This window comes from Balaenoptera ricei, chromosome 2 (assembly GCF_028023285.1).
Source record: "Balaenoptera ricei isolate mBalRic1 chromosome 2, mBalRic1.hap2, whole genome shotgun sequence".
NCBI classification, from domain to species: Eukaryota; Metazoa; Chordata; class Mammalia; order Artiodactyla; family Balaenopteridae; genus Balaenoptera; species Balaenoptera ricei.
In genome coordinates, this window is record NC_082640.1 from 187,860,857 (window position 1) to 187,883,083 (window position 22,227).

At 55.6% G+C, this 22,227-nt stretch overlaps 1 protein-coding gene across 2 annotated transcripts; it reads left to right on the forward strand.

Annotated features, from left to right (window-relative positions):
• Positions 1–371: 371 nt before the first annotated feature.
• Positions 372–10,276, forward strand: TEDC1 (tubulin epsilon and delta complex 1). Of its 2 annotated transcripts, XM_059915171.1 has the most exons (8): positions 638–1,120; positions 1,218–1,296; positions 1,611–1,813; positions 2,101–2,256; positions 3,328–3,426; positions 6,438–6,524; positions 6,974–7,141; positions 8,470–10,276. In XM_059915171.1, exons 1-8 carry the CDS (start codon positions 974–976, stop codon positions 8,791–8,793), a joined length of 1,263 nt encoding a protein of 420 aa, XP_059771154.1. In that variant the 5' UTR covers positions 638–973; the 3' UTR covers positions 8,794–10,276. The 2 variants fall into 2 exon arrangements, with proteins under 2 accessions (XP_059771155.1, XP_059771154.1); XM_059915172.1 differs by lacking the exon at positions 3,328–3,426 and having other exon boundaries at positions 372–1,120.
• The last annotated feature ends 11,951 nt before the right edge of the window (positions 10,277–22,227 follow it).

Below are 22,227 nucleotides of genomic sequence, written 5' to 3' on the forward strand. Positions count from 1 at the left end.
GCCCAGCTGGCGGCCTTTTGGGTTGTTTCGGTTTGGCTGTTATGAACAGAGCTGCCTTGAACGTCCGTGAGTGGGAACACGAGTCCTCACAGGTTCCGGGCACTGGCATTGTGGGGTCGTCTGGTAGACTTAAGTCTAGCTCTGAAAGAACCGCCAATCTGCTTTCCAAAGTGGCCGTGCGGATACTCCTTCGAAGGCTGTCTCTTCAATGGCAGGAAGGAGAGGCTGAAGGTGCAGGGCAGAGGGAGGCCGGGGTGGGGTGGGGTGGGGTGGGGATGGGGGTAGGGGGTAACGGGGGCTAGCCGTACAGACGATGGACTGGACGGGGAGGGGCCAGGCGGGGTATGCAGGCGTAGGTTTGAAGGGGGAGAGAGTCACCGGCCGTTCGGGAGGAGCACCTGCCCGCGCGCTGCGGGGTTGAGCCGTCGGGGTACGTCCCCCGGTACCCGGGCGCTGGCCCCTGCGTCTCCGGCCTGATACGCGCTGCGGGGTCCCAGAGCTTCCGTAGGCCAGAGAGGGCTTCCGGAGGCGGAGGGTCGCTCCCGCGTGTCGGTGGCGCCTCCCGGACGCAGGGGGCACCCTGAGCGCCGCCGCTGACCCTCCGGAGGTTGCTAGGCTGCCATTTGGTGCAAGGGGCTGATTGGTGGGGTCCGGACAAGGAGAGTGTCAGGTGTCGCCGCGATTGAGTCGTGGAGGGCGGACCCCGCGAGGCTCTCAACGCCGATTGGTCCCCGACGCACCGGAAATGCCTCCGCACCGGACAGAAAGGACAGCACTCAAACTCCGGGGGCAACGCTCATTGGGCAGGAGCTAGAGGCGTGTCTCAGCCTACTCGGTGGTTGGGCGCGGGCCCAGCAGAGGCGGCACCTGAACGGTGACTGGGCGCCGGGACGCAGCTCTCGCGGGGATTGGACGCGGGGACGCGGCGGAGGCGGCGGCGGCGCGCAATCTGAGGAAGGCGGGTGGAGGCTGCATGGGGCGGCGGCGGCGGCGTCGCCGGGTGGACCCGGCGGACGCGGCCCGGGCCCTGCCCGAGGCCATCGCCGCGTTGAGTCAGACGCTGCCCGCCGGACCCAGCCCCGAGACCTTCCGCCGCGCCAAGTTCGACCGTCCGGAGGCGGTGAGGCCAGCAGGGCAGGCGGCCGGGGCCAGTAGGGCTCCGGGAGGACGCAGGGACGCCGCCAGCCCCGCTGACCGTCGCTCTTTGATCCTCGCAGGCCCCCGCGTTCTGGCGGCTGCTCTTCTGCGTGCTCTCGCCGCAGCTGCCCGACGGCGCCTCGGCCTCATTCTCCCCGGGTAAGCCCCGCCGTCCTGTAAGGCCCGCCTGGTAAGGCTCTGGCCCCGCCCACCCAGAGAGCCCCGCCCACTGCACGACCCGTGAGACAGCCCTCCATAAGGCCCCGCCCACTGCCCCACCTCCCCGATGAGACACCCCCCCCCGTGTGAGCCCCGCCCCTTCCGCCCCTTCCCGCCTCCAGGTTAGGTCCCAATGCCCCTGCTAGTCCCTTCCAAGCATGGTCTCTGCTCTGCGTCCCGCGGGGGTCCCTTAGGAATCTGGGTAGTGTCACCTCCAGTGGGTGTCCCCCCTGAGCTGGCGTCTCCTACCGCAGAGGCCCAGGTCTGCTCTGTGAAGTTGGCGCTGCGCACCCAGGGCTACCCTAGGCGGGCCCTGGCACAGCTCCCGGACGACGGCTCCCAGGGCGGCCGCGAGCTGCTGCTGGCCCTGGCCTGGCTCCTGGCCCGCGAGCCCCTGCCCGAGCGGCTGCTGGCCCAGAACCGCGTGCAGCTGGGCGACGAGATGCACGTGTGCGAGGTGGGTGAGGGATGAGTGTGAGCCGCGCCCAGCCCGGGCGGGAGTCCTGGGTGGGCACCGGACCGGCGGAGTCAGCCCTGTGGGGGTCAGTGTTGCTGCCCCGAATGCCCGGGTGAGCACACGGAGGCAGGTCGGGGCTGGGGGCGTGCCCACAGGCTCTTTACCCACCTCTTCCTGGCACCTCCGGGATCTCTTGACTCTCACTCCCAGGGGCTTCCTTTCTCTTTCCCCTTCGTGGTCTCTGCCTGGGGTGTGGGAGCAGTGCGTGACCCTTGCCCCCTCCCCAGTGCGAGGCCCTGGCCAGCCCTGGCCCTCCTGCCCCCAGTGTGGAAGCAGACGGCTGTGTGGACATCCGCCACCTGCAGTGGCTGATGGGAAAGCTGCGGTTCCGGTGGCGAAACCTGATGGCCAGTCAGCAGGAGCAGTGCGCCCTCCTGGGCAAGGTAGTGCCACGCGTGCGTTGTCCACCCAGGGGCAGTTGTCCTCTGCTGTAGAGGCCTGTCCAGCATTCCCATCTCAGGCTGGGGCCCAGCCTTTGGCTGAATGTGGGCGGCCTTCCCAGGCCTGGCTGGGGGCTGACCTGTTGGGCACAGCCTGGGGTGGCCCAGAGCCTGACCCTAGGGCTCCAGGTTGTCCAGGAGGGGGCCTAGAGCAGGTGTTGCTGGACATCTATGGGGCAGGGAATCGGGGGGCGGGGAACCTGCAGGGTCAACCTTCCTGTCCCCAGAACTCCCCAGAAGCTTCAGACTCTGTCACTGAGCACCAGAGTGGGCCCTGGGGAGCCACTGCTGCCTGAACACGAGTTGGCGAGGAAGGCACGCCCTTCCACCGCATCCTGGGTGTGGGCTCACGGGCGGTGGGCAGCTCCTGCGGGCTTCCGGAGGGCTGGTAGGGCTCAGCTGTGGGGGGCACTGGTGTCCCCACAGGTCCAGTGCATGGTCTGAGCTGAGCGGTGGCTGGGCAGGTGGCCCAGGGCTCGCACCAGCGCTGGGCTCTCTGGTGCTAGAACCCCCCGCCTTGCGCTCTGCCCCTGGGAGAGGGTCTTTTGCTCAGCTAGCGTTTCCTGGGACCCCTCACTGCCTCTTGTCTGGGCTCCAGCTGCTCCTCTGTGTGGGACATGCCCACCAGTTAACCCCCCTGCTGCCTTCAGGCCTTACCTTGCTGGGGTGCCCTCCCTGTGTCTGTGTCCCTGCCACTGGCCTCACTGAACCACTGAGCCTGTCCAGAGGCTGTTTCTGCCACCACATGGGCCTGGCACTTGATGAGCTGCAGGGGAAGCAAGGGCGCCCCACTCTACCTATACTGCACCCCTGGGAGCTGGGTGGGGTGCTCCTCCGTCTGCATGGGCCTCCTGGTGGGTACTGGGCCCCGGGCCAACCTCCCAGCAGTGCTGGCTACTCTCCTGGGCCCGACCCTCTCTGAACCCTGTTTCCTTGTCTGTAAGGTCCTTGCCTAGCACTGTCGGGGGGGAGGCACCCACCTTCTCAGCCTGGGGTCTGCACTGCCTGTTTCAGATCCACTCATATACCCGTGGCTGCCACAGCGACCGCAGCCTTGGCCACCTGTCTGTTACCGAAACGGAGCTGCTCAGAGACCCGGAGGGTGGCCGGCAGGTGAGGGCTGGTGGGACCAAGGTGGGCGTGGCCCAAGGTGAGAAGGAGCCTGGGAGGGTGGGGGACCCAGACAGCGGACCAGCTTTGAGCTGTGGGTGTTAGCCAAGCTCACCATCTTTTTTTAAAAATATTTATTTATTTATTTATTTATTTATTTATGGCCGCATTGGGTCTTTGCTGCTGCATGCAGGCTTTCTCTAGTTGTGGCGAGCGGGGGCTGGCTACTCTTCGTTGCGGTGCGCGGGCTTCTCATTTCAGTGGCTTCTCTTGCTGTGGAGCACGGGCTCTAGGCACGCGGGCTCAGTAGTTGTGGCTTGCAGGGTCCAGAGCGCAGGCTCAGTAGTTGTGGCGCACGGGCTTAGTTGCTCTGCAGCATGTGGGGTCTTCCCGCACCAGGGCTCGAACCCGTGTCCCCTGCGTTGGCAGGTGGATTCTTAACCACTGCGCCACCAGGAAGTTCCTGTTTGTTTGTTTTTTTTTAAATATTTATTTTATTTATTTGGCTGTGCTGGGTCTTAGTTGCAGCATGTGAGATCTTTGTTGTGGCGTGCAGGATCTTCATTGCGGCATGCGGATCCTTAGTTGCGGCATGTGGGCTCTTTAGTTGCAGCACGCGGGATCTAGTTCCCCGACAAGGGATTGAGCCTGGGCCCCCTGCTTTGGGAGCGCAGAGTCTTACCCACTGGACCACCAGGGAAGTCCCCAAGCTCACCCCCTTGCCTAAGTAGGAGACACGTGCAACCTCAGGGCCTCTCTTGCCCCCTGGAGCAGCCAGTGCTGCTGTGTGTGTGTGCACGTGGCTGGGTACACTTTGGGCCGTGGGAAGAGTACAGGTGTCTGGGCCGGGCTGGCAGCCAGCCGAGGGGGGCCACTGGAATTAAGGAAGACTGCTCAAGGGTCCGAGCTGATGGTGCGGGTGCCTTGAGCCTCGGCATGTGTCACCTGTTGATGGGGGAGGTGGGGGTTGGCGCTGCCCCACACTCTGCTGACCTTCTTTTCAGGAGCCCCCATCCATCATCACTGTTTCCTTCCCTTGGGCTCACCTGGCCAGTGGGTCCTTGGACAGGCCCAAGGCTGGCCATTACTTGAATGCTGGGCTCTGGCTTGTCCAGAGTGTGAGGCTGGCAGTGCCTTGTCCTGGAGCACTTGGCTGGGTAGGAGGGCTGAGGCTCAGGGCAGGCCCAGCAGATCCCAGCTGTAGAGCTGCATGCTCCTAGGGGGTCTGCATCCCCATTGTGGGGTCAGGGCGGCCACCTGGGGATGTTTTCCTGGCCCTTGGTGCCTGCCCAGCCTGCGTTCCTGGCTGGTGCCTGGCTGGCTTTACCTGGGCAAGGCTGTGCTTGGCCCTGAAGGTGCTGAGGCAGCATCTGGGCGTACTAAGATGCCCTGTCCCGTTTCAGGGGTGACTCAGCGAGGCCCTGGCCCCCTGCCCCTGGTCCCCTCCCTGGTCTGAGCAGAGCAGAGGCTGTGCCAGCTCCAGCCCGGTGCTGCCTGGGACCCCAGCCTCTGTGGGGGGCCTGGGCGGGTACGGCTCCCTTCCTCCTGGAGGGTGGTGCATGTTGGTGCCACAGGATTGAAAACGGCGTGGCCAGGTGGATGGGGAGCTGGTGGCAGCCTGGACCAGCCGACCTGAAGGGGCTGCACTCTTGGGATGGGTCCCAGAAGCTTCTGGAACGACCTCTTGTTGCCGTGTCAGTGGCCAGGCATGCTGTGGAGTGGCGGGGTAGCACCCTTGGTTACTTGCTGGCCCTGTAGTCTTCTTATATTGTGGCTTGGGGCGCGGGGGTGTGGACACCCTCTGGGACTGCTCTTGGGAACTGAGTAAGCTGCTCTTCTCACTGGCCAGCAGGTGTGTGTAGGGGTGTGTGTGTGTGTGTGTGTGTGTGTGTGTGTGTGTGTGGTGTGGGCAGGTGGGCTCCACCCTCCCATGTCCGCAGCCCTCCCCCAGACCACAGGGCGATTCTCACCGCAGGCCTGCCTTCACCCTGCTCCACTGGCCATGGGCTGGGCCCTTGGCCTGGTGTTCAAGGCCACCCCCATCTCGCCCCCTGGCCCGGGAGCCCCTTGTCCAGCTATGTGCATCCCCTGGTTGCCTGGCAGGCACGCTGGTGTGCGTGGCACGGGCACCGGCCTCTGTGAATGGAGGCCTGGCAGGGCTCTTGTCCGCCGACAGGGCAGCTGCCGGCTCTGGCCGTTTGTCCTGGCCCCAGAGCACACTCCTGGGCTCCCTTCTAGGAGGAGCGGTGCCGGAGGCTGAGTCACTGTGCTGGCTGCTGTGTTCAGAGAGGAGCACGGCGGCTGCCGGCCTGGGCCATCCCAGTGGGGCCCATCTGTCTCTCTGCAGATTGCTGTGGGCCCTTGGGGTGGACCGTGCCTGGCCTTGCCCCTGTCTGGCTTCCCGAGGCCGCAGTGGCCTCGGCAGGTGGGGCGGGAGCATGTGCCCGTGCACTGGACTGCGGGGTCTGCAGGTGTGGGGCTGTTTGGGCCGATGCCTGCAGGGCGGGGCCGGGGGGCTGCGCGGCTGTGTTCTCCACCCCGGTCCCCGGCCTGTCCTCCGTCGCCTCCAAGCTGGGCGCTGTGCAGCCTCTGCCCTGCCTTCGGGCTCCAGGGGACTACAGAGAGGGATTCCCAGAACCCGCCAGTCTCCCCCATCCGGGGCCTCCCCGTACGCCCAAAGCCTCCGGGGTGCAGCCCTCAGTCAGCGGGGGATGTGGGGTGGAGTCCCAAGTGAGGGGGCACCAGGACTCAGCCCCCGACCCTGCGGGACCCACGCTTGTGGGGGGCCTGGGGGATCGCTGGTGTGGTCAGAGGCCTGGTAGGCTTGGCCTGCTTGTGCTGGAGGTGCGGCTGCCCTGCCGTGCCGTGCCCTGCAGGGAGGTGGCTCAGCCCGCGGGTGGGCCGGGTGAGCCCGGTGGGCCGAGGCGACTGAGCCAGAGATGGTGGGCGGGGTGGGCAGGGTCCCGGGAGCATTGGGTTCTCTGACTCTGCGGCCTTAATGGTTTGCATTGCAGCTGCTGCGGAGGCTGCAGAGGGAGAACGCACGGCTGCAGGCGGCCCTCGAGTGGCGGCGCCGGGAGCTGGTCTTCTGGCAGTGGATGGTCAGGAAGCGTGCCACCCACCTCCTGCCCCTCCCCTCCCCTCGTCTGACCGCAGCAGCCCTGGGGTGGTGGTGGGGTCTTCCCATTTTCCAGACAGGAAGAGAAGTCTCAGGGAAGCCCCCCACACCCAGCCCTGAAGCCGGTTTCACACCCAGGCCTGTGGGTTTTGTGTGTGTGTCTCTTTCCAGATGTCTGTCTGTCCCATCCCCACCCTTCCCAGCTCCTGGGGAGGCCCAGCCTTCTCAGGGGCCTTGGCCTTCCGGAAGCCTGGCCTTTGTGCCTCCCTGGCATCCAGGCCCACCGGGGTGAGGGCCACTGTCCAGCTCGCGCTGCGACCCGAGGGCGGGAAGTGACCCTGGGCCTCTGTCCCTCCCGGCTGGGGAGCTGGGCCTCTGGTTGTGAGGCCCGGGCCTGCCGCCCACCCTCTCACTTGGGGTCCCTCTCTGCAGGACACGGTCCTGGACGCCTGCCCCCCTGAGGCCTCACAGCCCACGTTTCTGCCCAGGATCCCCACGCCAGGGGCTGGAGCGTTGGAGCCCCTGGTGCGGGAGCTGCAGGCCCTGCAGGGAGAGCTGCGAGAGGCCGTGGAGGCCCGGCGGGCGGCCTGGGAGGCCGGGGTGAGGACTTGGTGCCCTGGCCCGGGCTGTGCTCGACAGGGGGCTCTCCCACGGGGGGACTTGCACCTTTTGGTCTGCTTGGAAGAGGGGTGGGCTCACCTGCCAGACTCCCGCGCCGCCCCACCCTGGCCACCCTGATGGAGGTCTGTTCGTTTTCCCAGGGCAGTTTTGGTGTCGTCCCTGCTGGCTTCCGCTCACACCCTGTGGCCTTTTGAACCTGCTGGTGGACATGCCCCAACCCCACCTGGGCGCCACCCTCCTCTCTCCATGAGCAGGCCTGGGCGAGCGCCGGGTTTGTGGCTGTGAACAGTGGGCCACGCGCGCTGCATTGATTTCCTTTTTCTGAAGCATCGTAGAGCAAACTGCAGGCGTGGTTTTCCCCTCAGATACCCCTGGGGAGCACGGGTGTTTCCTGGGGGCCTGCAGCGTGGCTTGTTCAGGCCCTGCACGGCCGTGTCCCCTCCGGCCGGGCCAAGCTGGAGCCCCCTGCCCTCTTGGGCAGTGACAGCGGAAGCATCGGTGACGTTTGCAGGCAGTTTCTCAAAAGAAGTGGGCCTGGTGCTTGTCCGGGCTCAGGGCTCTTCGTGCTTCCTTGTTGCGAACCACGGAGCAGTGCCCACTGAGGGTCGGGGTCAGGGGCAGGGCAGTTCCCTGGGGACACTGAGGGCACAGCCTCTTGGCGCTCCCTGCTGCCTGCAGGGTCTCTGGGATGGGCCTGCCCTGCGGGCCAGAGGTGTCCTCACCAGGTCGTGTCCTCGGCCTGGTGTCCCCTTAGCCTGGCGTCCCCTTGGGTCAGGGCCACCCCATGCCACCCCTCTGCGAGGGCGGTGGGAGAGTGGGAAGCCGATAGAGCAGAGGACATGCTGACCCCGCCTGGAGTGGTGGGTGGGATTGGGGGTGGGTGCCCCGAGGGTCTGCACTCTGGGCTCTGAGCAGACCCTGCAGGACTTGGCCTGCTGGGGGCAGCCAGGCCCACTCCCCCTGCAGTGCCGCGGTGAAAGAGCTGGGCCTGCAGCTGGGTGGCCCTGAGGGCTCAGGCCCTGCAGGGCTGTCGGGGGTGATCGGGCTGCTGGCCCTGTCCCCGGGGCCCAGGGCCTCTGGCTTAGGGCTCAGATGCTCGGCGAGGGTGATGGAGCCTGGAGGGGCCAGGCCGTAGGGCTGGCGCTGGACTCGGTCCCCCGTTCCTGGGAGCAATGGGCTCTGGGCACTGGGAGGGGCCGCAGGACTGCTGGGGGCTGGGCTCAGGGCTCGGGGAGAGCCGAGGGCCCTGAGCCGGGGTCCTGGTGAGACTGGTCACCCTCGGCTCACTTGCCATGTCCCCTGTGCAGGTTGGAGGCCGTGGGCCCGAGTGGAGCGCCGCGAGGACGGCCTTGCGGGAGGCCGTGGGGCAGGACCTGGCAGCTCTGCGGCGGGCCTGCGAGCGAGGCGGCAGCCTGGCCCAGCCCCACGGGCCCCGCCGGCTGGTGAGGACTGAGGCTGGGGCGCCCGGGGGCCCAGGCCTGCGGGCCCCTGAGGTGATTGAGGCGCTGAGGAGCCGGGAGGCCCGCCTGGAGGCGGTGCTGCGCCGGCTCCAGGGCCAGTGTCGGCAGGAGCTGGCCAGGCTGGTGGGAGCCCTGCCCGGCCTCGTCTGGATCCTGCCACCGGGACGCTGACGCTCCCTTCTCCAGGGGGCACCCCCCCCCCCCCTCAGCCTGGCTGGGCCTTGGAGGGGCAGATTCCAGGCCGGGTAGCTGCAGGGGTGACACAGACACAGCCCCGGTGGTACAGGCACGCTGGGCCCCGGGCCCCGGGTCCCCACTTGGGGCAGTACCCAGCCCCGCGGCCTGCAGTGCTGGGGGCAGGCCCATTGTGGTGGCCGTGGGCATTCAGGATCTGGAGAAGACCCGGAAATAAATTGTGGAGGCCTTCTTGCAGGGCTGAGGCTCCAGCTGTCCCTCCGCCACGCGTCCAGGTCTCTGTCTGGTGAGGCGGTGCTCCCCTCAGGCCCAGGGTGAGGGGTCCCTGGGCAGTGGTGGCTGAGACTGGGCTGGTCCAGGGCTGCCCAGGTGCTGGACGGACAGGCCTGGCCTGCAGCACAGGGTGGGCGTCAGGGCCCCGGGGGATGCAGTGTCCTGGATGCGCCCTTGGAGCCCTCGTCCTGGGCTCCCTTTGTGCACCCACCTGGGCCACGCCTGTGCCTGGTGTGCGTGTGGATGTGTGTGCGTGTCTGTGTTGGGCAGGGACGCCTGATGGGGACCTTGGGTAGGGGGGACTCTGCTCCGTTCCCGGGGGTGGTGCCCGCGGAGGGAGGGGGAGGCCACTGTGGACAGAGCGGGCTTTGTTCCCGAGACTGCTCCGGGAGCTGGGCTCCGCCCTGACAAAGAGCCATCTGTGTCCGGAGGATGTGCCCCCAGCCTGCCAGAGCAGGCCCCTCTCCTTCCCAGGAGGCTTGGCTTCTTGGCACCTGCCCCGTCCCCCTCCCGCCAGCGGACATGGCCTCAGCCCGGCCTCCCTTGCCGGGCTCCCCTCTCCCCCAGGGTGCTCCACCCTGACCTGCTGCCGGCCAGCTTAGGCCCCAGGGCCCAGCCACAACGCCTTCTCATTGGCCTTTGCTGTCCGCTTGGGGAATGCTGGCTCACGCCCAGGGGCACCGGCTCCTCTGGGCCATTCTGGACCTCCTTTGTCTCAGGTTGGGGCACACCTGTGGCGCCTCTGCACTGGCCTCGGGAGCACTGACCAGACCGGGGGGCGAGCCAGCTCCCCCTTCAGGAGTGCCCCCCTGACCCTCTCCTCACAGGCTGGCCCTAGAGAGCCTCTGGCCCGAGCCCCTCCCTCCAAGGCCTGGCCCCCTTCTCCTAGCCCGTCTATGGGCTCCCTGCTTGCTCCAGTCGGGTCCAGGGCACACGGGACTGAGGCCCGCGCCTGCGGCCCTCGCGTGTTTAAAGGCACTTCTGGACCCCCTGCTGCCGTCCTCCTGACTGCCCCACGGGGCAAGTCCCCTGAAAACTCCCTGCCTTCTGTGGGCTCCCTGAAGCCGGGATGGCCACTGGCCCTCAGGAACTTAAGTTTTAGAAACTCAAATGTAAACTCTGCGTTACGGAGCTGTCACTTCTCAGACTGATCTGTAGATTCAGTACAATTCAATCAAAACCACAAGCGTGTCTGTGTGTCTGTGGGACCTGGGCTGGTGATTCTGAAACACGAGGTGGAACCCGCCCGAGAGGCCAAGCTGGGGGGGAGTGGAGCCGTCCGCGATGACCCCGCAAGGCAGGAGCTTTCCAAGGCTGCAGGGAGCAGGCGTGGGCCCTGGGGTTTGGCTCCTACTGTTGCCGTGGTAAGTTAGCGCTTGTAAGTTAGTGGCTCACGGCCCTGATCCTGCCGTTCTGTGGGGCTGAGGTCTGGTGGGCAGGCAGGAGGCCCCGGGGAGAATCCACTGTGGACCTCGGGCCTCACACGAGCTGTCATCTCCAACACTCCCCAGCCCTGCGGCCACTGCAGTCCCCTTCTGCATGTGACATGACAGGTTCACAGGCCTGACCCCAGGGCTCAGACCCACGGGACAGACGGGGTGTGGGGCAGCGTGGGCCCACGTGTGCACTGGAGGCTGGCCTGGCTGCATGTGTGAGGACTGCACGCTGGGGCTGCAGGGTTCCCCACCGACCCACAGACACAGCCCTGCAGGAGGGGAGGATGCCACGCTCCCCTCTGGAGTGGCTTCCTAAGACCACAGTAAGTCACTGCGTCAAGACTAGAAACTTGTTCATTAAAAGACACTGTAAAGACAGTGGAAAGGCAAGCCTGAGCAAGCGGGAGAGTGTATCGCAACACCTGTAGCCCGTAAAGAACTGGTGTGGAGCAGATAGGGCCGTCAGCCCAGGGGCAGACACTGCAGAGAAGAGGAAACAGGAAATCAGATAAGTCAAGATGTTCGCCTTCGCTGTAGCCAGGGACGTGCAGGTGCCCTGTGTGGCCGCAGGTGGGCGGGGCACCGGGAAGGGGGTGGGGCTGGATTCGAACTACCCCCCGGGAAGCACACGGGCACGTCTTGTGAGAGGCCCCCCCCACGCCGGAATCGCGGGGGCAGGAGCGGATGTGGGAGGTCTCTGCCGTCCGCCAAGGGGAGTGGGTGAGGGAGTGACGGGGACGGCCGGCTGGCCACACTGCAGCGGCCTCCTGGGATCCGGAGTCAAAAACTCTCAGAGTCTTCTAGAAAACACAGGCATGTCGCAGAAGACGACACACAGGGAGATCTTAAAAAAGCAAAACAGCCATGACTGGGGTAGGGAAGGGATTCTCATCTGTGGGTAAGCTTGGGACAGCGGGGCTGCCTCGCGGGGCTTTGTGGTTGTGGGTTTATTAACGGTTCCCACTCGCCCCCAGGGCACCTGTCCTTTGGGTGTGTCAACCGTGAGGTCAGAAATCGAGGAGCCAGTCCAGGTGCCTTCCCGCGGCCAGACCGCTCTGCCTCCTGTGCTCGGGCTCTTGTTCTGTCACCTCCACCTTCACGGTCCTTTTGGTGCCCTACCCCACTACCCACCTGCCGGCCTCCCTCTCCCTTGTCCTTGTCTGCATTGGTCGACCTTGGCTTGACCTTGGCTTGGGGGGCGTGGCTGGCTGGTCAGGACTGAGGCCCCCCGGGCCCACCTGCAGCCTGAGGGGTATTCCCCGGGGCCTGCTGAAGTTCAGGTTTGGGTGGGCAGGAGCATCTCTCAGCGGCATTTAGGAGACAATCCCTGTTGGCGGGGCACCGTTGACGACCTTGGTCCATAGGCCCCGGCACCCGTGTCCTTGCCTGTGGGTGTGGCTGGTGGCCATGAAGTCGTGCCTCTGGAGCTCCGGGGCCCCCAACTGGGTCCTGGGTCCTGGGTGCTGAGAGCAGCTGGGCGCCGGCCTCTCTGTCCTTCTTGGCCGAGCTGGGCTGTTCCTCCTCTCATCCATCAGCCAGGATTCCCGAGGTGCCCAACGTGTGCCAGCCCCGGGGCTGGGGGCAGGGTCTGGGGGAGAGCAAACACCATAAACGAATATGCATCAGGGGGCGATGGCCCTGGCCGTGCGGGGTCGGGGCGCGAGGTGACAGAGGGTGGTGGTCAGAGGACGCCTGCCCAGACGGTAAAGGAGGGGAGGAGAGGGTGCTGAGTGTCCCACCCAGGAGGGTGGTCCAGGCAAAGGAAATGGGGTGCTTATGCGGGGGCTGCATGGGGGGAGTCTGGGAGGGGGTAGGACATGAGCTCAGAGGTGGGGTTGCAGAGGGGCAGGGGCTGCAGGCTTTTGTGCCCCAGGTCAGGACTTCGGAGTTTCTTCTGAGCGGGGTCAGGGCACCGTTCAGGGCCAGGTCCTGTCTTCGTTCCAAAAGGCCCCGTCTGCCCCTGGCGGGAGAGCTTCTGGGGTTCAGCGAGAAGGCGGGTGAGGGGTGTTGGGCTGGGGCCTGGTGGACTCTGGTAGATTTGGGGCCTGGGATCTGTTGCTCTCTTGGCTGTGGGGCTTGTGAGCTGGTGGCTCCTCTTTTAAGTTGTTTTTCTTCTTACCGTCTTTATTTACAATTCCCAAGTTTTTTCCTTCCCTTTTAGGGACAATTTTTTAAAATTGTGGTAAAAAACACATAACATTAAGTTTGCCATCTTAACCATTTTTTAAAAATTGAAATACAGTTGATTTACAATACTGTGTTAGTTTTGTGTATACAGCAAAGTGATTCACATATATATATATATATATTTTTTTTTTCAGATTCTTTTCCATTATAGGTTATTACAACGTATTGAATATAGTGCCCTGTGCTATACAGTAAATCCTTGTTGCCTTTTATCTAGACTGGGGTGGTCATTTCATGGTTAAATAAATTTGTCAAACACAAAAAAAAAAAATCCTTGTTATCTATTTTATGTATAGTAGACTGTATCTATGAATCCCATGCTCCTAATTTATCCTTCCCCACCCCCTTTCCCCTTTGGTAACCGTAAGTTTGTTTCCTATGTTTGTGAGTCTGTTTCTGTTTTGTAAATAAATTCATCTGTATTATTTTTTAGATTCCACATATAAATGATATCGTGTAATATTTCTCTTTGTCTGACTTACGTCAGTTAGTATGATGATCTCTAGTTGCATCCATGTTCCTGAAAATGGCATGATTTCATTCTTTTTTCTGCCATCTTAGCCATTTTTAAGTGTACAGTTCAACAGTGTTAAGATAGTTACACAGTTGTGCTACAGATCTCCAGAACTTCTTACATCTTGCAGCACAGAAACTCTGTCCCCACTAAACACTAATTCCCCCTCCCCCAGCCCCGGGCCCCCACCATCCTTTCTGTTTCTGTGAATCTGACCTTCTAGGGACCTCATATGAGTGGACTCACACAGGATCTGTCCTTTTGTGACTGCCTTATTTCACTCAGTGTAAAGTCCTCGAGGTTCGTCCATGTTGTAGCAGGCGTCAGGATTTCCTGCCTTTTTAAGGCTGAGTAATATTCCATTTATGGATAGACCTCGATAGGCTTACCCCCTCAGCTTTCAGTGGACATTTGGGTTGCTTGCAGCTCTTGGCTGTTGTGAAGAACGCTACGATGAACGTGGGTGTGCAGGCGTTCCTCTCTTTAGTTTAGTTTTAGAGGATCTCTGGGTCATCAAGAGCCGGGCATGGCTTGATGGAGACAGCCGTGCAGCCCGCAGAGCCCCTGGGAGGTGAGCCAGGGGCAGGGACCAGATGGGGCACCCTGGCTTGTCTCCCTTGGGAGGAAGGTAGCAGTGACTGTTAGCTCCCCCTAAAGTTGTTTCTTGGGTCTGATTGTTTTGGCAGCTAGCATTGCCCTAACTCACTGTTCCTGCACTTTCTCAGCTCATGGCGCTTGCAATGGCTCAGTAATTTTTTTCATAGCACCTCTTGGTCCAAAGAAATACCTAACACTTCTGTGTATTGTGGCCAAAGAGCTTAATAAGTATTTAGGTACTACCAACTTAGTAGCAGTTTAGAAAACAAACCCAAAACCCCAAACGAACCAACAACACATAAATTGAAAAAAACCTTAATCCTTAGAAACTACGATTACTTATTAATAGGATATCTGAAACTGTTAAGACTCTACACACCTTTTCAAACCTTAATCAGATTGGACACTGCCACCTGCATTACCTGATCCATGTGGATTTTTGCCTGGTGTTTGCTTTTTTATTTCAGCAACTGCTGTTTAACCAGCTTTGCAAAGAGATATCTTAGAAAGGAAAGCAGTGCGATCCAATATGGAAACTCTGAGTTCAGTCGAATTATTCACAACGTGTCTGGCATGCTCTGTATCCCGTGTTTCCCTCAAAAATGAAAAATACCCTGTAGTGGCCCTGAGAATTCACTGTAGCACCCTGGGGTGCCTCAGCACACAGTTTGGGAACTGTGGCCCTAATCAACTCAAGTCTTTGTGTTTCCCTATTCTGTTTCTTTCCACTTTGTATTGTGTTTTATTGTATTTTATTTATTTTACTTTATATTTTTTTGTCGAGTGGCTTGTGGGATCTTAGTTCCCTGAACAGGGATTGAACCCGTGCCCTCAGGAGTGAAAGTCCGGAGTCCTAACCACTGGACCGCCAGGGAATTCCCTGTATTGTGTTTTTAAAGCTCCATCCTCGAAGCTGTGTGTACAGCTCTTCACTGCTTCTGCCCAGCGGATAAGGTCCCAGATTCACTACATTTACCATTTCCTACACGTGGACATCCTGGCTGCCTCACGAAAGCCCCTGCTCTTGGGTGGACCTGTGGGAGCCGGGCTTTGGGGTGCACACCTGGAGCAGACCAGTGAGTTCTCCAGTTGGTCGGTTGGATGTTCCAGTCCACGGTCCCACCAGTTCCTACATCCTCGGTCCCTGTGACCCTCCCTCAGCATGTCCTAGCTTCTGCAGGTTTGCCAGTTGAATAGGCATTAAGTGGTCTCCCAGTTTACTTGACATTTGTCTGATCATTGAATTTGACTATCTTTTCATGCACTTGCTTAGTTTTGGGGCCTTCCTCTTCTGCAACTGGCTGGTCATATCCTTTAATCGTTGGTGTTTGGGGGCTGCTGACTTTCAAAAATTGCTTTGCAGAAGTTCCTTGAAAATTCGAGATATGAATCCTTCATTGGTTTTACATATTATAAATATCTTCTGCATTCTGTCATCTGTCTAAAAATTTGCTCATGGTTTCCCTTTGTTGAATAGAAAATTTAAAGTTTGTTTTAATTGAATTCATCATGTTTTTGCCTCTTGCTTTTTACAATTAACATTTGAAGACGTGCTTCCCTCTCTTGTATCATATTCTCCTACATTTCCTTCCGTCAGAGTCCACCTCTGTGTGTGGCGTCAGGCAGGAATCCAGGTCTCTTCCATGTGGTGAGCCAGTTTCCAACACCGTCTACACACAGATGTATCCTGTCCTCGTTGATCTGGGCCTTCTCCATATTCAGCTCCCGTCCATCCTGACCTCCCTTCTGTTCCACTGGTCAGTTCATGTACCAATACTACGCTGCTTTTATCACCGTGTGTTTCATCAGGGTCCAACCACAGGAGCAGAACCGGTAGGGGTTCTATATGAAGAGATTTACTGCCTACTGTTGCTGGTGTAGAAAGATACTGTGATGATGGTAGTTTCATTTTGGCCGTCTTGCTAACGCTTACCAATCCGAGGTGGTGATCCTGATTCTCAGTCTTCAGGGGCATGTGGCTGAGGTTCTCCATTAAGTACGGTGCTTGCTGTGCTCTTTTGGTATATAACTTTTTATAGCTTTTTTTTTAAAAGATTTATTTATTATTTATTTATCTTATTTTTATTTTTGGCTTGTTGGGTCTTAGTTGCGGCATGCAGGGTCTTTCGTTGTGGCGTGCAGGCTCTTTGTTGCCGTGCGTGGGTTTCTCTCTTCTCTAGTTGTGGCGCACAGGCTCCAGGGTGCATGGGCTCTGTAGTTTGTGGCACGCGGGCTCTAGTTGAGGTGCGCGAGCTCAGTAGTTGTGACGCGCGGGCTTAGTTGCCTCGCGGCACGTGGGATCCTAGTTCCCTGACCAGGGATTGAACCCACGTCCCCTGCATTGTAAGGTGGATTCTTTACCACTGGACCACCAGGGAAGTCCCAACTCTTTATAGCTTTTAGAAAGTTTCCTTCCATTCTTATTTTCCTAGGAGCTTTTTTAGAATCATCACTATTAAGTGCTTTGTCTTTATTAATCAAGACAATCATATGATTTTCTCCTTTACTTTTTTTTTTTTTTTTTTTAATAAATTTATTTATTTATTTATTTATTTTTGGCTGTGTTGGGTCTTCATTTCTGTGCGAGGGCTTTCTCCAGTTGCGGCGAGCGGGGGCCACTCTTCATTGCGGTGCGCGGGCCTCTCACTGTCGCGGCCTCTCCCGTTGCGGAACACAGGCTCCAGACGCGCAGGCTCAGTAGTTGTGGCTCACGGGCTTAGTTGCTCCGCGGCATGTGGGATCTTCCCAGACCAGGGCTCGAACCCGTGTCCCCTGCATTGGCAGGCAGATTCTCAACCACTGCGCCACCAGGGAAGCCCCTCCTTTACTTTATTGTAATGAATTACATTATATTAACACATCAACACCCTTTCCCAAGTCAGACCATCCTTGCATTCCTGTGAGAAGTCCTATTTGATCATGATACTATAACTTTTAAATATACAGTTGGTTTTGGTTAGCTAAAATTTTATTTAGAACATTCATATCTATGCTTGAAGTGAAACAGGTCTATAATTTTCTTCTTTTTTTTCTTCATATTTTCCTTATTATGTTTTGGAATCAAGATTACATTGGCCTCATCACAGCCTTTGCCACCTATTTTCTGGAAAAACTTGTTAAGGTAGGAATTAACTGTTCCTTGAAACTTGAATTTTACAGAGCAAAAGTTTTTGATTTTGATGAAGTCCAGTTTATCAATTTATTGTTTATGGATTGTGCTTTTGGTGTCATGTTTGTTTCTTTGTTTTTGACCAGCACCAGGTCATGAAGATTTCCTTTTACATTACCTTCTAAAAGTTTTATAGTTTTACATTTAGGTATATGATCCATTTTGAGTTAATTTTTGTATGGGATTTGAGGTTTAGGTTGAGGGTTTTTGTTTTTGTTTGCATATGGATGTCCAATTTAGTGAAAGTACTATCCCTTCTCTGTTGAATCACCTTCACACCTTAGTTAGAGCTAATTGGTCACATTCAACAAACAAGGAATAGAAAGGAACTTCCTCAACCTGATGAAAGGAATCTACCCAAACTCCACAGTTGACGTAATACTTAATGGTGAAATATTGAAAGCTATCCCCCAAGATCAGGAACAAGGCAAGGATGTTTACTGTTGTCTCTTCTATTCAACATTATTTTGGAGGTTCCAGCCAGGGCAATTAAGCAAGTAAAAAAAAAAAAAATGCATCCAGGTTGGAAATGAAGGAGTAGAACTATATTTGCAGATGACAAGAACTTGTATATAGAAAATCCTGAGGAATCCACAAAAAAATATTAGGACTAATAAATGAGTGCAGCAAGGCTGCAGGACACAAGATCAATATGCAAAAGTCCATTGTATTTCTATGCACTAGCAGTGAATAATCCAAAAATGAAGTTAAGAAAAACAATTTCACTTACAACAGCATCAAAAAGAATAAACTAGGAATAAATTTAACCAAATGTTGGGTAAAACTTGTGCTCTGAATACTACAAAACACAGGTGAAAGAAATTAAAGAAGGTCTAAATAAATGGAAAAGACATCTTATGTTTATCACCAAATTGATCTATAGATTCAATGCAGTCCCTATCAAAACCTCAGACGGCTTTTTTCAAAAGTGACGAACTGATCCTAAAATCATATGGAAATGCACGGGATACAGAATAGCCAAAACAATCTCAAAAAAGAAGAACATAGTTGGAGGATTCACACTTCTCAATTTCAAAACTTACTACAAGCTACAGTAATCAAGACAGTGTGCAGTTATAAAGCAGAAAGTAACACACCATTGTAAAGCAATTATACTCCAATAAAGATGTTAAAAAAAAAAAAAGAATCTGCCTGCCAATGCAGGGGACACGGGTTCGAGCCCTGGTCCAGGAAGATCTCACATGCCACAGAGCAGCTAAGCCCGTGTGCCACAACTACTGAGCCTGTGCTCTAGAGCCCACGAGCCACAACTACTGAGCCCACGTACCACAACTACTGAAGCCCGCGTGCCTGGAGCCCGTGCTCCGCAACAAGAGAAGCCACTGCAATGAGAAGCCCACGCACCGCAACCAAGAGTAGCCCCCGCTCGCCACAACTAGAGAAAGCCCGCGCACAGCAACAAAGACCCAACACAGCCAAAAATAAATAAATAAATTTATATTAAAAAAAATAATAAAGTAGCACACCCCACCCGAAGCATTCTTTATCACATTCATACCTCCTAAAATTATGTATAAAATTATTATTTGAAAAAAAAAAAGACAGTGTGCGGGACTTCCCTGGTAGTCCAGTGACTAAGACTCTGCTCTCCCAATGCAGGGGGCCCGGGTTCAATCCCTGGTCAGGGAACTAGACCCCACATGCCGCAACTAAGAGTTTGCATGCCGCAACTAAAGATCCTGTGTGCCACAACTAAGACCTGGCGCAGCCAAAATAAATAAATAAATATAAAAAAAGAAAAGACAGTGTGGTACTGTAATAAGAGTAGACATATAGACCAATGGAACAGAATTGAGAATCCAGAAATAAACCCTTACATTTATGGTCAATTGATTTTTGAAAGGGTGCTAAGACAATTCAGTGGGAAAGGAAAGTCTTTTCAACAAATGGTACTGGGACAACTGGATATGCAAAAGAATGAAATTTTTATATGCAAAAGAATTAAACTGGATCCTGTATTAGTTTCCTAGGGCTGCTGTAATAAATGACCACAAACTGGATGGCTTATAATAGAAATTTGTTCTCTCACAGTTCTGCAGGCTAGAAGTCTGAGATCACGGTGTTGGCGGGGGTGGTTCCTTCTGGGTACTCTGAGTGAGAATTTGCTCCTGCTCCTGGTGGTGGCCAGCAATCCTTGGCATTCCTTGGTTTGCAGCTGCGTCACTCCAAGAGCTGCCTCTGTCATCACATGATCGTCTTTCCTCTGTGTATGTGTCTGTGTCTTCACATCTCTCTTTCCTTATAAGGACACTAGTCATTGGATTTAGGGCCCACCCTACTCCAATATGACCTCAATTTAAGTTGATTACATCTGCAAAGACTATTTCCAAATAAGATCCCACTCACAGGTACTGGGACTTCAGCATATCTTTTGGGGCACCATAATTTAACCCATAACAGATCCCTTTCTTACAGCATACATAAAATTTAACTAAAAATGGATCATAGACCTAAATGTAAAACCTAAACCTATAAAACTCTTAGAAGAAAACATGGGGGAAAATCTTTATGACTAGGGTTAGGCAAAACCTTCTTAGATATGATACCAAAAGCACAAGCAACAAAAGATGAGATAGATAAACTGGACTTCATCAAAAGGTTTTTTTTTTTTTTTTTAAATATTTATTTATTTATTTACTTTGGCTGCGCTGGGTCTTAGTTGCAGTACGTGGGATCTTCGTTGCGGCACGTGTCATCAAAAGTTTTTAAGCTTCAGAGGACACCATCAAAAAAATTGAAAAGACAACCCACAGAATTGGAGAAAATATTTTCAAATTACATATCTGGTAAGAGACTTGTATCCAAAACATAAAAAGAATTCCTTCTTACAACTCAACAATAAAAGGACCATAATGCAATGGAAAAATGTGTAAAAAATTTGAACAGACATTTTCCGCATATAAATCCGGTATGTGTTTTGTTAGATTTATACCCAGGTATTTAATTTTGGGGGGAGCTAAAGTAAATATTATTGCTTTAAAAATTTTGGTTTTCAGTTGTTTGCTTCCAGTAGAAGCAGGATTGAAGTTGTTTTGATCTTGTATCCTGCAACCTTGCTAACCTCACTTATTAGTACTCAGATTTTTTTTTTGGTAGAACTTTTGGGATTTTCTACATAGACTTTCATGCCATCTACGAATAGAGAGAGTCTTATTTCTTCCCTTCTATTCTGTTATGTCATTTATTTGGTTTTCTTATTTTATTGCATTGGCTAAGACTGCCAGTACAATAGCGAATAGTAATGGATAGAGTGGACATCTTTGCCTTGTTTCTGATCTTAGGGCAAAACACCCAGTCCTTCATTATTAACTATCGTGTTAGTTGTAGTTTTGTTTTGTCTCTCTTTTTTTTCTTTTTAGATACCCTTTATTAAATTCAGTAAAATTTCTCCTATTTCTAGTTTGCTGAGAGTATTTATCATGGATGGATATTGAATTCTGTCAAATGCTTTCTATGCATGAATTGATATGATCACATGGTTTCTTCTTTAGATTATTAATATGGTGGATCACACTGATTTATTTTCGCATGTTGAACCAGTCTTGTTTTCCTGAGATAACCTCCCTTTGGTTGTGGTATTTCTTTGTTTTTATTTTTTATGTTGCTTGCTTCTATCTGCTAATATTTTGTTGAGAATATTTGTGACATGATGGCATTGGATTTTCTTTTCCCTTGTGGGTTGGATTTTCCTGGCTCTTCATATGTAGAGTAATTTTGGATTGTATTCTGCACATTCAAACGTTACGTTATGAATATCTGGTCTTGTTTAAATCCTATTGAGAATGGTGATATTTTTGTTTTAGCATGCAATCAACCCAGTTGGGTTCAGGCAGAAAATTCCAAATAGCCTTCTGTGGGTAGTGGTTTCAATGTCAGTTCTGTTTTCAAAGCCTTTGCAGTGTTATTTGAATCCGTCCTGTGTGGGCACTGCCCAGTGGCCAGTGTGGGACTTGTGCAGTGCTGTGTCCTGTGTTTCAGTTCTCGGACTCAGGGTGACAATTAGGATCGGACCCGGGCACACACGGCTTGGGGTTGAGCCCGGAAGTCATGAACAACTTCATGGGTTGCCTTCTGGAGCCCCTCCTCCGGCATGTCTCCGTTACTTTCTGGCTCGCTGGGGCTCCCCTTTCCAGCCCTCTGGCAGAACTTGGGGGCTTTAGTCACCCCACCCTCCTGCACATTCCCCCTGACTGTGCCTGCATCTTGAGAAAGAGAGAAGGGCCTGGCTCTCCCCATCCGCTCAAGGCAACTGGGTCCCACCCTCTGGGACCATGTCTCCTCTGACTGGAGAGGAGGGTCTTCTCCCTAAAAAGGTGCCTGTGAACCCCGATGCCTTGACTGCAGCCTGGGTGGAGGTGGGATTGCCCAGGGGCCCCAAAGCAGCAAACAGAACCCCCCCTCCCAATCTCTCTTCTCCCAGTCTCTCTTCTTTCCCTCCCTGAGCCAGAATTAGGGGGCCCCTCCTGGAGCTCTCTGTCCCTGTCATGCCCCCATGTCTGGCTTCTGGACCAGGCAGAGTCCAGCCTGGGGATATGGGGGGAAGATCCAGAAACTCACCACCAGGTTGGTGCTGCTTCACATTCTCGTTCTCCCCCCAGTCTGCCTGTTACTGCTCAGTCTTCAGAGTCCTCAGTACCTCATGCATTACCTTCTTTTTATAGCTGCACTCAGCGAATGAGACAGGGTTTATCCCATCTCACCCAAAATGGAACCCAGGAGACGTAAAAGAAAAAGACAACAGGACTTCTCTGGCGATCCAGTGGTTAAGATTCTGCGCTCCCACTGCCAAGGGCCTGGGTTCAATCCCTGGTCAGGGAACTAAGATCCCACAAGCCGTGTGGCGCCTCCCCCCCAAAAAAAATGTGTGTGTGTGTGTGTGTGTGTGTGTGTGTGTGTATATATATATATATATATATATATATATATATATATAAATCCTTGGTCTCGATTTGGCAACTCTCACTGTCCTGCCACATTTGGTTTCTCTTTATTGAAGTGAGTGTGCGTGCAGAAATAAATGTACATTGTATTGTGGACCATTTAGGGTAAACTACAGGTGCCCTGACAATTCACCCAGTCACTTCCTCACACATCGCTCCAGAAGGACGGTCTCCTGGGGGGCGGTCCTCACACAGAGACCCCCTCGGCGATCCCACACGCCACCCTCCTCAGTGCGTGTTTGCACCCCTGCCTCCCTCCCAATAGGACACTTG

Excerpts from the sequence above, each read along its gene's own strand:
- TEDC1 (XM_059915171.1), top strand. The coding sequence starts at position 974 with ATGGGGCGGCGGCGGCGGCGTCGCCGGGTGGACCCGGCGGACGCGGCC. Across the intron at positions 1,297-1,610 it reads CTCGGCCTCATTCTCCCCGG|AGGCCCAGGTCTGCTCTGTG; the intron begins GTAAGCCCCGCC and ends CTCCTACCGCAG. Across the intron at positions 3,427-6,437 it reads ACCCGGAGGGTGGCCGGCAG|CTGCTGCGGAGGCTGCAGAG; the intron begins GTGAGGGCTGGT and ends TTTGCATTGCAG.